This window comes from Camelus ferus, chromosome 4, assembly GCF_009834535.1.
Source record: "Camelus ferus isolate YT-003-E chromosome 4, BCGSAC_Cfer_1.0, whole genome shotgun sequence".
In the NCBI taxonomy this organism is placed as follows: domain Eukaryota; kingdom Metazoa; phylum Chordata; class Mammalia; order Artiodactyla; family Camelidae; genus Camelus; species Camelus ferus.
Genome location: NC_045699.1, coordinates 72,294,439 through 72,307,920, shown reverse-complemented (window position 1 = coordinate 72,307,920; position 13,482 = coordinate 72,294,439). Strand labels below are relative to the sequence as shown.

General features: G+C 64.0%; 1 protein-coding gene across 1 annotated transcript in view; it reads right to left on the bottom strand.

Annotated features, from left to right (window-relative positions):
• KCNT1 (potassium sodium-activated channel subfamily T member 1) overlaps nucleotides 1-13,482 on the bottom strand; it is a 62,828-nt gene that overhangs the window by 24,730 nt on the left and 24,616 nt on the right. Inside the window, 2 exon segments of the mRNA XM_032478751.1 lie at nucleotides 1,042-1,141; nucleotides 1,640-1,719. Of these exon segments, the coding sequence (XP_032334642.1) occupies nucleotides 1,042-1,141; nucleotides 1,640-1,719 (180 nt within the window).

Genomic DNA, 13,482 nt, shown 5'->3' with positions numbered 1-13,482 from the left:
AAGCCCCAGAGGCATGGAAGACAGTGCTGCCTGCAGCAGGGATGGACACTCGGAGATGAAGAGTTCTTGGGAATTAGAAAATACGAGAGCAGAAGTGAAAATCTCAACTAGAGAGCTGGAGAGAAGGCCAAGGAGAGCCGCCAGAAAGAACAAGAGGGAAACAGGAGGGAGACAATCATTCCAGAACATTCCAGAATCCCACATCCAGGTACGAGGGAGGCCAGGGAGGGCTCTCGGAGCAGACGGGAGAGGCAACCTCCAAAGACCCAACTCTAGAGGAGCCCAGCCCGGCGTGGACCCAGCTCAGTGTCCACGGGGACCAACGTGGTGAAGAGAAGGGGCCACGCCAGGTGTCACAGAGACTCGCCAGACACAGGCACAGAGAGAAGGACCCCAGCTTCCAGGGAGGAAGGCTGGGCTCCCCACAAGGATCACGAGTGGAAACGGCCAGGCCACCTCGACCGCAGCAGGAGCCCGCGCGCCCCACCCTGCCTCCGGCCGTGGGCCCAGGCAGCTGTTCCCAGCGCTTTGCCAGGAAGTCACATGGCCCGTGTTCCGGGTAAACGGAGAGGTGAGGAAGAGGACACCAGGGGCCCGGGAGGCACAGTGGAACCAGGTGGAGCTCCAAGAAAGGGGCAGAGACCCTGCAGGGCTCACACCCACTCCACCCAGGGGCCTGGCGACACCCCCAACCCCCACCCAGCAGTAGCTGAGAGCCTCCCGCACACCAGGGCCGGGGGGAGGGGGGCGGCATCCCAGACCCCCAAGGAGAGACCTGTCCAGGTCCGCGCACAGCTGCAAACGCAGCCGTTGTCCACAGACACTGACACCATCTGCTCATGCGCAACTTTCCGGTCAGCGGGATCCTGTGGGCAGTGTGCTGGCCGCGGACTCTTTTGGGGACAGATGTCAGGTGGGGTCACGTGGGGGAAGGAAGGACTCCCCAAGGCCCCGGGCATGGACCCCCATGCAGACCCCGTGGGCCTCTGTAACAGCGGCAGGCCCGGCAGGAAGGCTCAGCCCTGGGCCGTGGTCACCCACCATCCGATCCCCAGGGCTGGGTCGTCAAGCAGCACTCGGACGATGTAGAGCAGGCAGGTGAGCAGCTTCAGGGAGAAGTTGAACAGTCGGATCCTCAGGCCTGTGGGGGCGGGGACGGTGGTCAGGCCACACTCCCCCTCCCTACTGGGCCTCGGGTACCCTGACTGGCCCTGCCAGCACTGACGGGGTGCTCTGCATTGAGGGGGTGCTGTTGGGCCAGACTCTGAAAGGCTCCACCCCGTCCTAATGCAGGACATCCTAAGGTGGGCATGCAGAGGATTCCCCAAGCTTCTGGCCCCCGGGGCAGACTGGAGGGGTTTGGGGAGCAACCGACAGACCAATGGACTAGGACCCACGGGAACCACTTCCGGGCCCCATCCCGCATCCCAGGTAGCCGAGCTCCTGCTGGGAAGGGTGGGGGGGGCACATGCAGGGGCCTGGGAGGGGGCCGGGTCCCCACAGGCTCCCTCCAGCTCCCACCACGGAAGGTGGTGCGGAGCTGAGATGGGGGCACTCCCACCGCCCCTGTGCCCCACCCCCCACCGACACAGCCCCTCCTCTGCAAACCCCCCCCCCCACCCCTGCAGGCCCCACTCACTGGATCTTTGGTTTTTGATGAAGAACAGCTTGAGCCGCTCCTTGAAGGTGTTCTCGTTGACGTAGAACTCCACCTGGACCCTGGGGGCCAGCACGGGCGTGGGCTCTGGGCCAGCAGGGGCTCAAGCCCAAACCCCCGCACCAGGCTGCTCCTCCCCACTGCCCGAGCCAAGGTCAGTGCCTCCACCTCGGATGGGAGGCCCCGTGTCCGACATTCCCAGGCCCCCAGCAGACCTGCCCACCGGCCGACACCGTCTCAACGCCCAGGGCCCTGCAGAGGTGCACACTCACGGGCCCCCAGCCTCGCTGTCACCAGCAGCTGCCAGGATTCAATGGGGCCTGTGTGGCCCCTGGCCTGGGGCTCCAAGGCCATATCACCTGTATAGAATGTTCCAGAAGCTGGTGGGCAGGTGATCTGTCTGGCATCCCCTGGTGGTTATGCCTGGGGGCTCATGCAGGCTGCAGGACAGTTGGGGCAGACGGCCAGCAGTGGGGCCCCTCCAGCCACTCCCCTCCCTTGAGCTCACTGTACCTGGCCAATCCTCAGATGCTGGGAGCCCCTGTCTAGGCTCCCAGAACCCACAGACATTGCTGGAGCCCCATTGAATAGGGGAGCTAGAACAAGCTATCTGGTCACCCAGGGTAGTGTGAGGCCTGCAGGCAACAGGCCTGCTGTGACCCACATGCTGGATGGGTGGGCGAGGGCTTAATGTTCCACCAGAATGAAAACACCAGTGTTGACAGCAGGCAGGACCACGGATGACCCCGCAGCCAGGTTCCCAGGGCAGGAACGGTCGGCTCACACCACTTCCTCGTGGAAGTGGGGCCCCCTTGCTCTGGGTTTGCACCTGCTGTCTCCCAAGCCTCTTACAGCCTCCATCACAGGCTGCATCTGCCCTCATCGGCGAGAGAGTCTTAGGAATCCCACGAGCAGCCCACAGGCATCACTGTGGCCAGGCTTCACCCCATGACCAGGCATAGGCACCAGCAGCCCAGGGATTTGGGGTGAGGCTTTTGGCCAGAAAGGCCTGGTCCAGATGCCATGTCCTGTGCCCCACCTTACCCAAATGTCAGGTGGAGGCAGCCCGTGACACTCAGGGATGTTGTCAGGGTGGGACGAGACCCCCCTAGGTGAGGCAACTGCTTACCCACAGCTCCATACAATGGTCATGACAGTGGGAGGCAGAGGAGCTGAGCACCCTGAAGGCAGACTCCAGCTGCCCAGGGGAATCCTGGAGGGCTGCATGGAGGAGGTGGCTGTTGAGCAGAGGGGATGCAGGACAGTGGCCCACAGGCAGAGGTGAGGTGCTGGCTCTCGCAGGTCCCTGCTCCCCACCCCCACCTCCCTGTCATCTCCTCCCAGGGCAAGGGGCTCTGACACCCAGGCGGGTGGGCTGTGAGCGTCCTCCTCCTCTGACCAGACTCTGGCTCCTGTCAAAGCAGAAGTGAATGCCACTCTCACCTTGAAAGTTAAATGTGCTGCTCTGCTAGGGGCTGGCTGCCCCAACATCCCCAAGAAGTGTTTAAAATATTCATCACTCCCCGAAGTCTGCTCGAGGTAAAGTACCTGACACAGACTTGATGTTTTGGCCTCAGCCATCTGGACCTACCCTGGGGCTGGGCCTGAGGGAGGGGCCTTGGGCAGAGCCCCAGCACCTCCCCGACCTGCCACTTGCTGGGGGCCCAGGCCTGACCACAGTGGCCTCCACTAGTCTCAGGGCTCAAGAAAGGCCCAGGGGAGAAGATGCACAAAGCCAGTGGTCAGTGTACCCCACTGCACCCCAGCACACCCTACTGTCCTACAGGACATTTGTGTACTCCACTGTGCTTCAACGCACCCCACTGTATACTGCATCCCAGCACACCCCACTGCACCCCAGAACACCCCAATACACCCCACTGTACCCTAGCAATCCATTGTACACTGCACCCCAGCATACCCCACTGTACACAGCACCCCAGCACAGCCCGTTGCATTGGAGCCCCAAGCTCTGTAGGTGCCACCTGGAGTGGGGTCGGGGAGCTCCCAAGGGTCCCTTCTCTCTGGAGGAGGGACTCAGACAAGCCCGGCTGGGCTGGGGCCGGATCAAGGGACAGATGCCCCTCAGCAGCACCCACATGTCTTGAGGGACCACGTGGCCCAGAGCACCAGCTCACAAACATGCCCCCCCACCCTCTTGCCCCTGCACAGCGAAGCCCTTAAAGAGGGGTCCTCACCTCTGGGCCCCTCCATTCCAGCAGCCCCACAGCACCCTCATTGGGCCAGCAAGGCCGTGCTCGGCCCATATGGCTGGTGGCTGAGTCTCCTCCATCCTCCTCAGCTCCTGCACCCTGACACCTGCTGGCGCCCTCCCTGCCCCGGCTCCCGGCCCACGTGCCTCTCACAGTCGCACCGGGGCTCGTGGATCAGGACCACGGGCCTGACACTGGTCATGCCTCGGACACCTTCATTTCTAGATCCTAGACCCTCTCCAGCCCCCAGATGTGGAACCTCCATCACTCGTCAGCCTGCCCCCTCAGGCGGCTGTGGACGTCCCCCTGGACAGACCCCTGTGCCCCAGTCTCTCGCATGAGAGGAGAGGAAGAGTGGTGAGGGGAGATGCCCTGAGGCAGACCAACCCCGGGAGGTCCAGCCTGGCGCTGGGAACCCACGGAAGCCCCCTCCACTTTTATTTTTCACGAGCTAAGATGCCTGCTCCTCCCACCACCACAAAAATCAATTCCGAGCTTCTCCTTTACCCTGCTGCAGTACGGCTAAGGCTGCAGTGCAATTCGGCCCAGAGTGGTGCTGGGGAGGGTGCTGGCCCACCCGCTGACACTCTCCATGGGCTGGTCCTGGCTCAGCAAGCTCATGGGAGGAAGTGAGCCGGCCTGAGGTCATGGACAGACAGACTGGCTGACCAGGCAGTGACAGGAGCACCCCCCCACCCCCGCCATGGGTGTCCCAAGGGTGCCTGGCAGGGGGTGCTTAGACCATGGAGAAATTAAAATGGTCCTGTAGGCGTCTCAGGGTCCTTCCCTGTACAGTCCAGCTAAACAGTGCTTTTCAAAGGGGAGAAGTGAGTGAGGGGCGGGCCCTGGCACCCAGGGGCTCAGACAGTCTGGGAGCTCAGGGCTGGCCTTGCTCCGTGTGTCCGACTGTGGCCACACCTATCGCTCACGCCACCGGAAAAGGACGGCCCCATACCCCAAACCCCCGTGTGCACCTGCAGCGGGCCTGTGGCTGACGCCTACCATGGGCAGTGGGCAGAGGCCTGAATTTGGGTGAGGACTGTGGTCTGTCCAGCTGTGGCTCAAGCCCCATGGTGGAGCTGGTGACCAAGCTCACAGGAAGATGCTCTGAGGAGCAGGGAGGAGCTGGGCAGGGGACTGTGGGCTGCGAGAGCTCCCACGGTGACGGGTCCTGAAGCCAGGTGGCAAGCTGCCTGCAAACACAGCTCAAGAGCCTCGGGCAAGGGCAGAAAAGAGGGTCCTCCTACTGGGGGTTCATTCACATTTCTTTACTTACTCCTTCGGCAAGATGCCCGCTGGGGAGGGCTGGCCACTGCTGCCCGCTGCCAGGGGTGCGGGAGGGCCTACAGCAGGGGTGACTCACCGGCACGTACTGGGCAGGCCTGGTCACCTGGCCCTGAGGCTTCAGGGAATCTGGGCCTCAGACGGCCCCTGGGATGCCCCCTGGGGTCAGGCCATGAGCCACAAGGACTGGACAAGCCAAACCCACACCCTGTCCTGGGACAGTCCTGCAGCCCTGGTCCCTCCTGTCCTTCTCAGAGTGAGCAGCTTTTGGGCTGGTGAGGACAGGGATTCAGGCCAGGTGGCTGGAGAGCCATCTCCCTGAGCCCTGCACCTCAGAGGACTCCCGCCAGCCCCGTCCCTGCATGCATGGTAAGGCAGACCACACCAGTCACCCAGGGGGTCAGAGGCACTGGGGCTCTGGGCTCTCCATTGGGCCTGGGCCTCCCGAGTTTGGGGGGTGCAGGGTCAGGTCCCAGCAGGTAGCTCTGCCCCATCCCCACACAGCTTGTGTTAGAGCGAGCTCAGACCCGGTGTGCGGCCCGGGCCTGCTGCCTCCCTGTGACCAGAGTCTTGCCCACACTGGGGTGGACCTGAGGAGGTCCCCTTGTTCCAGCCAAGTGGCCTGAACCCCACCTACCCCACATCAGGTTGGGACCTGCCAGGCGAGGGCAGGTGGAGGGCGGGGGCCGCAGCGTTCCCTGCTGACTGGCAGGCTCGGGGGGCGGGTCTTCCCGGGATTCCTGGCAGGCGGTGCTGGCAGATGGCCTGGGCTGGGAAGCTGCAAATGCAGGGCCGGGCGGCCGGCCCTGGCGGGAGGGTGGCCAGACACCAGGCACACGACCGCAGGCAGGCCCACCCGCCCAGCCATGACAGCCACACACTCACATGGGGCTGAGGTCCGGCTGCCTCTTTCCCTTGTCTGCCACTGCTTGCGGGTGGCTCTGCAGCAGGTGCCTGGGAGCTCCACACAGGAGGCCACGGAGCCGTGGGCAAGAAGGAAAAGCAGAGCCCAGGCCCAACTACTGACCCCTGAGGCCAGCTATTCTGAGAATGGGCAGAGCCTGTGACCAGCCCAGGGCCCGGGCAAGGGCAGACACGTGGCCCGCTCCGCTCCCCAAGCAACGCCACGTCCTGGGGTGGGCGGGTAAGGAGCCGGCCAGGGAGGCAGGTGCCTGGGGCTGGTCTGGGGTTGGAGGCACAGAAGACTGGCAGGGGGGCCGCTGGGGAAGGTCACTGGGCTGGAGGGGGAGGAAGGGGCTGTTTTGCCCCCCAGCACAGCCAGCCCTGAGCCTGCAGACTTGCCTATGGGCGTCAAAAAACATTCTGGCGGGGACATCCCTCTCACCCCGCCTGGACTCTCACCAGGGTGGCTCTGGCTCCACTTCCAAGGCAGGGTGGAAGGGGACGGGGCCTCAGGCTGGGCCACAGGACACCCGACTTCCCAGGTTGTCTTGCAGTGGGTACCTGGGACACTGAGGAAAGGGAGGGCTCCAAGGGGCCGGCAGGGTGGACAGTGGCCTCTCAGACTGACAGATGGGCCTGGCTGGTCCTCCCCAGTAGGGTAGCCCCACCTGCGGCCCACTGCACACACATCCAAGAGGGTCTGGCACCTTGGCTGAGCCAGGGGTCCTGGGGAGCCTCCTTGGGCCTCCAAGGGCCTGGGGACATTTGCTGCACCAGTGACAACTCCACTCTGGGGCAGTGGAACTGCAGCCTCAGCCCCTTGGGTGGCTGTAACCTTCTGTTTCCTCCCACAGTCTCAGCCCTGCTCCTGGGGAGCCAGTGGGGCCTGGAGAGCCCTGTGACCGTGGAGGTGCCTTCCCAGTCACCCGTTACCCAACAGGGGACCGGCTGGGAGACTGCAGCCCAAAGTTGGTCCAGCCTCCAGCTCCCAGGCTCCTGCTGGGGGGTGATGACACCGAGTCCCGGGTTGTACGTGGCAACGTGGAGGGCATCACGGGAAGTACCGAGTGGGCGTGGCTGTCGCCACCACTGATGCTGATTAATGGAATAACCCAGCCCCCCTCGGAGGCCGCACTGAACGCCGTGGGTCTGAGCGGGCAAGGGGCTCTTTCCCAGGAATGCACTTGACATGGCTGCTGAGCGGGGATCAGGTCCCCCAGCCTCAAAGCACTTTCAACTTGACGTAAATCTTAACTGAAGCTGGTAAAGCCTGGTGGGGTTCACAGCGGTGCAGCCCAGCCAGCCGCCCAGGGGCCAGGACCTGCACTGGTGGCTGCGGTGGGCAGAAGCCAGGGCCTCAGTGGGACCTAAAGGCCTGTTTCCACACAGGCACCACGGCAGGGGTCCCCATTCCCTCTCCAGGGCTGTAGCCATCACTGTGGGACTAAGGGGGTACTCGCCTCTGGACACCCTCCTTTCCTCCTCCCTGTCTCCTCCCCAGGGAACCGCACATCATCCCATCCCAAGCCTCAGCCCCGCCCAAGGTCCGGCTGCAGGACAGGGGCTGCTGGGCAGAGTGGACTCTCCCACCAGGGCTGGCACGGGCCGAGACGCCCTCCCCTAGGGTCTGCCAAGGGGCTGGAGGACACCTGTAAGCAAAGCACTTACTGAGACAGAGAGGAGTCCAGACTGAAATCTTCCACATGAAGCCTGGGGACAGAACGGAGTGGACACATCAACGTGGACAGCGGGGTGGACAGACAGATGGAGGGTCTGGACTCCCAGACCAGGCGTAGGCACAGGCGCACAGAGGATCTGGGCAGGGTCCAAGGGCAGCAGAGGCGCGCCCACGCGCACACACCCCTGACTGGGCCTGGCCCCTTGGTGCCCAAGAAAGCAGCGCGGCGCATGTGGCAGTGCCAGCACATGCACCTCAACTCTGCCCAGGCCAGATCAGGAAACCACGCAGGACCCCACCTGCAGCCCAGTGAACAGGTTAGGGCAGCAGGTGTGGCGAGTCCTCACAGCTCCTGCTCCACACTGAGCCTGCTGCAAGCCCTGGGTGACCCCAGTGTCCAGGAAGTGGCACTGTCAGCCCCCGTGACACCCAGGAGGCTGATGGCAGTGAAGGATGGCCCCACACAGGGCCACCAGCTGGACATGATGCTCAGGGCTCCTTGTCTTCAAGCCTGCTGGCCTCCCCTTGACTCCCCTGCACTCCACAGGCCATGGCGCCCCCCACCCTGCCCCTCGGCTTCCTGGCAACAGAACAGGCCCATGCTGGGAGCTAACCCTTCTTAGGGATTCCCAGGGCACCCCCTCTACTGAGTCAGCAACACACATCTGCTGCCCTTTGGGTGGCCTGGCCTAGGGCTCTCCCAGACTGGCCGCAGCCCGCTGACACCAAGGTGGACATAGCCTGTGCCTATGGGAGACTGGAGACTGGGAGGGAGAGAGAGGCTGCTAGGAGCTGAGCTTCCTGGCTCCCAGGACTGGCCTGTGTTGGGGCTGGGTAGGGTGGGAGGTGCAGAGGGTCTGCTTTTTGCTGGTGATGCGCCCATCTAAGGCCAGCTCCTCTGCAGAGGACTTCAGGGGGCCTCTTTTTTTAATTCTTAAAGCAACCATTTCCCAGAAGAGGAAACCAAGGTTCAGAGAGGACCACCGCCTTCCCAAGGCCACAGGCGGGGAGGAGGGAGCTGGCCAGCAGGGTGGGGTCATAGACACTTGCCTGCCTGCCTGTGTAGGGCCCTCTGGGTGGGCAGGCTGCCCCGCCAGGGCCCCCAGCCTAGAGCTCCTGGCAGGGCATGGTGGGGGCTGGGCGCCGAAGAGAGCAGGGGAAGCCCGGGCTTAAATGGGCCTGAGCCTGGGGTTGCTGGGAGCTTCCAGCCGATTCTGCATGTTCATCTGGTTCAGGTTCCCTCTGGCCTGGGCGCTGCCCCAGTGCTGAGTTGGGGCGACAGCTGCACTGGAGTGGCAGGAGCCTGGCAGGACCATAGCCCGTCACAGCAGGAGAGTGGGTAAGGGGCTGCTGGCGAGAGAAGACTAGGAGACACGGAGAGCAGAGAGAGACCAGGTTCCTGGAGGGGAGGGGGCCGCATGAAGGTGTGGATCTGTGGGGGAAGAGGGGCCCCAGCATGGCGGCTTCCGGGCTCAGGGGTAGCAGGCCAGCAGAGTTAGGCCCGGGGTAAGGGGTGGGGCTCTGCCTGCAGCAGGTGAACTCAGACAGCCCTGAGGGGTTCTGAGAATAGCAGGAGGGAGGGCCACACTGCAGCCTGCCCGAGGGTGAGACGTGGTGGGTACACGGTGGGCTCTGAGCACGCGGGGAGGGCGAGGGCGGGTGTGCAGACTCGGACGCAGAGTTCCGGATTGGTCCTGGGCTGGCTGAGTTGCTGCTTCCCGCAGTCTTTGCTCCCCTGACCTCCCAGCCCCCATAATTCACAGAAGCCCCCAGGGCCCTGCATGCAGAGGTGGGCCCTGACCCCCCAGGCCGGTCCTTGCTGGGCAGCCAGGCTCAGAGGGGCCACCCCGAGTCAGGGCCCTGGGGGTACCAGCTGCCTCTAGGGGCCACTGCAGCCACCACCTGGGTCTCTTGCTGATTTCAATCCCCCCCAGGCCCCGCTCCTGACTCCACCCTCCATCCCACCTCTGGGAGCTCCCTTCTCCTACCCACGCCCTCCCATCAGACCAGCTCTGAGCAAGTCCCTCCTTGGATGTCCGTTCCTGGTGAGGGTCCTGGATTGGTGAGCCCCGCTCCTAAACCTATGGGCTGGGGGGTGGAGGTGGAGAGGGAGGGAGTGCAGACAGCCCCATGGCCCAGCTTGCAGGCCTCACCTCCTGTTGGCTTCTACTTCTCTGCCCAGGTCCTCCTGCTCCCCCCTCCCCGGGACCCTCTTCCTCTCTTTCTGCCCTCAGCCTCCCACTCCTCCCCCTGCCCCTGTGGCCCCACCCACACCCACACAATGGTCCCTACTCCCCAGCCTGGGCTCTGCCTCCTAGAGTTCTACCCCGGGCATGCTTCTAGGTCCCCCAAACTCAGCTGTCCACAGTGTGCCCTACACCCTGCCACGACTCCCTGCAACTCTCAGACCCCAGGATTCTACCTGCTAGATCTTTTTTCAGCCTGCTCCTTGTCACCGGGGCCCCACCATGTCTTCCAGGCTACCCCTGCAAGTGCTCTCCAACAGTACACCAGTGAGCCCCTCACTTGGGGCAGAGTGGCTGAGTAACCAGGCCCTTCCCTCCAGCCCCGCCCTGTCCCTCCACCTCCTTCCTTCCAGGTCAGTGCACCTAGCTGGGACCTACCTGGAAGCCTCCTGCCTACACCATCCAGTGACTCTATCCCTACCAGCCTGGGGGGCCCGGGAAATGCCCCTATCCCCATGTTCTCTGCAAGAGTCCCCAGGAGCCAGCACACTGGCCTGCCCTGCTCTCCTGTGGGCCCCTGCCTGCCGCCCCTCCCGGCCCTGGGGGACAGTGCTGGGCCTTAGCACCCCCACCCCATCCTGGCTCTCGGAGCCCCTCCTGCTCACAACTATTGGGGCTCCAAGGCCAGGGCTGAACCACCCCCCCCCACCACCAGCAGGTCCCCAAACTGGAGCCCCAGTCCATGTAGGCAGCTTCGCCTTCCCTGGCCCTGACTGGAGGAAGGGCTCCTGATGAACACACATGGGAACGGCTCTGCCTGCAGGAGTGTCGACTGCGCCAGCAGGCCTGCGGGCCTGTCCACCACCCAGTGTGGGCATCGCTTACCACTCTGCGCAGACCCAGGAAAAAGATCGTGGTTGAGGAAGCCCCCAGGGAGAAGGCGGCAGGAGGCAGAGGCTGCACTGGGGCCCAGTTGGGTGTGAGCTGTGCGGTGGCACCTGTGAGCGGCAAGGCCACTCAGCCCTGGGGTTGCTGGGGGCGCAAACTCCTGATCCACCAGGAGAGTTCATTACATGGCCAGCCTCTCCTTCACTGGTTCTTTAGCTCAAAACCTCTTAAGTGATGGTTCCCATCACCCCTGCCCCAGGCCTAACCACCCCTCCCCTCACACCCCACCCCATGCTGGAGGCGCAGACAGAGAAGGAGGGGCAGACCCCTGAGATATGAGCCCAGGCAGGGGCTGGGGGGAGGAGGGATGAACACTGGCCCACAGCATCCAGGAGATGGGGGCGTGGTGCTTGGGCGGAGGTGAGTTGCTCTGGGCAGGGTGTCGGGAGCAAGCACCTTCCTGTGGCTCAGTCCCTTGGGGGCAGTAGAGATTCCTCCCCCTGCCTCGCTACCTTCCCAGCAATAATGAGGCCTTCAGGCGGCTCTGGGCCACCCTGGAGAGGGCTGAGGCCTCATGGCCCTGTGAGCCCTGACCCTGCTGGCTCCCAAAGATGGCCAAGCATGTAGAATGGGGTAGCTGCAGGAGCTATGGCCGCCGGCTCCCTTAGGCAGGGGGCACCTACCTCCCTGCTCTGGTCTTGCTGAAATCTCCATCAGACTTGAAGTCTTAAGGAACAAACCCTGAAACCCTGCAAGTTCTCCTCTGCTCAGGAACCTGCCATGGCTCCCTGCTGCTCCCATCAGAGCAAACTCCACATCTAATGCTTGAGGGGGAAGAGGTGGCTGCAGACCCCCATGCTGCTAGGCCTGCTGTGCAGCTGCAGACAGCCCCCTTTCCTCTACTCTGCAGAAGGAGGCTGATTAGGACCCTGCACCGCAGGTGCTGCACGGGGACTGAGTGACGCTGCCCCATGCAGAGTCAGCACAGGACTGGGGATGGCACAGGTGGGTGTGGGGGGGGGGGAGGACTTCCTGGAGGAGGTGGCCCTGCCACCACAGCTCCCATGCTGCACTGTGGGCTCAGATGCAGCCTGGGCAGGACCTGCCATCCCTGTATCCCTGCAGGAACAGGGACAGAAGGGAGCCAATTCTTTGCAAGGGCCAGGCTGGCTGTAACCAGAGGCTCTGGACTCACTGGCCCGCATAGCGTCCAGGAAGAGAATGGGGAGGAGAGGTATCTGGTCCCCAGGGCCCAGCCAGCACTTGCCTTCTCCCTGCCCAGGGGCTGCCCACGAGCTGCTTGAACCCACCAGGAGTGCCTGTTAGAGACACTTAACCTCCAGCCTTAGCGGTCTCCTCCAGCAAATGGGAATGACCATCAGGCAGCTGCCCCTCACTGCCCTGTCGAGGAGCAGGAAATGGGATGTGAGAACAGGGAGGGGCCTGGATGGCCTGTGGGCAGCAGGGAGGGGCAGGAGGAGGCCCCCCAGGCATCCTTGTCCTACCATCTGCCAGGCTGAGTCCCTGCCAATTCCTTGCCCCGACCCTGAAGAGGCATGGCACCCCCTTCCAGGCTTCGGCCCTGCCCACCTCTCCGTGCTCCCCCTGAAGGGCCAGAGCCCCAGGAAGCCCTCACTCTCCTTGCCCGGCCAAGTCTGCACCTCTAGCAGGCACAGGTTTCCTGCCCACGATGTGTGCCCACATCAGAGTGGGTCTGATTCATCTCCGTTTCCCCCGCAGCATCTAGAAGGGCTCCTGGCACAGGGAAGGTGCTGGCTAAGTATCAGCGCTGCAGACATTGAGCCTCAGTGTCCTCATCCATGAAATGGGGGTGTTGCGCTGCATCCATGGTCAAGGAGGGGTTGGAGAGGGGTCAGCCCTGCCCCTGCCTGGCCAGGGAACCAGCCTCCTGCACCCCAGCTGTCACTGGCTCTGGGCACCAGCCCCAGGGAGCCTAAGCCCTGATGCATCCATGCCCCAATCTGCTGTGCAGCCTTCCACTAGCCCCCGGACCACCCTGGGCCTCACACAATTCACCTCTGAAGTGAGGGACACAAATGCTGGCCCTGCCTCCCTCCAGGTGGCTGCTGGAACCAATATGAGTGCAGCCTCCAGTGGGACAGGGCTCAGGCAGTGGTCACCAAGCCACCTGGCACAGCGCCCAGGTCCCCACTTCCTTTCTCCCTTCTGATCTTACCTGCAGGCCCACTGCGCTCAGCCTATAAAAGCAGTAGGGAACAGGGGTCCCACAAGCTCCCTAAGGCAGACTGGAGACACAGAAGGTGGGTAGGGCGCCTGGGTTGGGGTCCCTTCCTTCCCTCCCTTCCCGGGGCTGCAGGCAACGCGGCAGGTGCAGCCGAGTGCAGCCCAGCGCAGACCGTGCAGGATGCGAGCGGCAGAGATGCAAAGCCCCTCCCGGCGGCACCCCGCGCCCTCGCCCCTACCTCTGGCCCACGTCGCTGCCCATGGAGCCCCTCCCACGGGCCGGCAGCAGCGGGCTCAGCCCATGCGGCTCCTCGGGGGCTGAGGCGCCGGCCGGGGCTCCCCTGGGACCCGCCTTGCCCTCGGACGGCGAACGCGGCAGCTTGGCCCGCGCCATCCTGCGGGAGCGCACGGCGGCGGCGGCGGCGGCGGCGGGGGCGGGGGCGGAGCGGGCGCTACCAACTCCGCGCG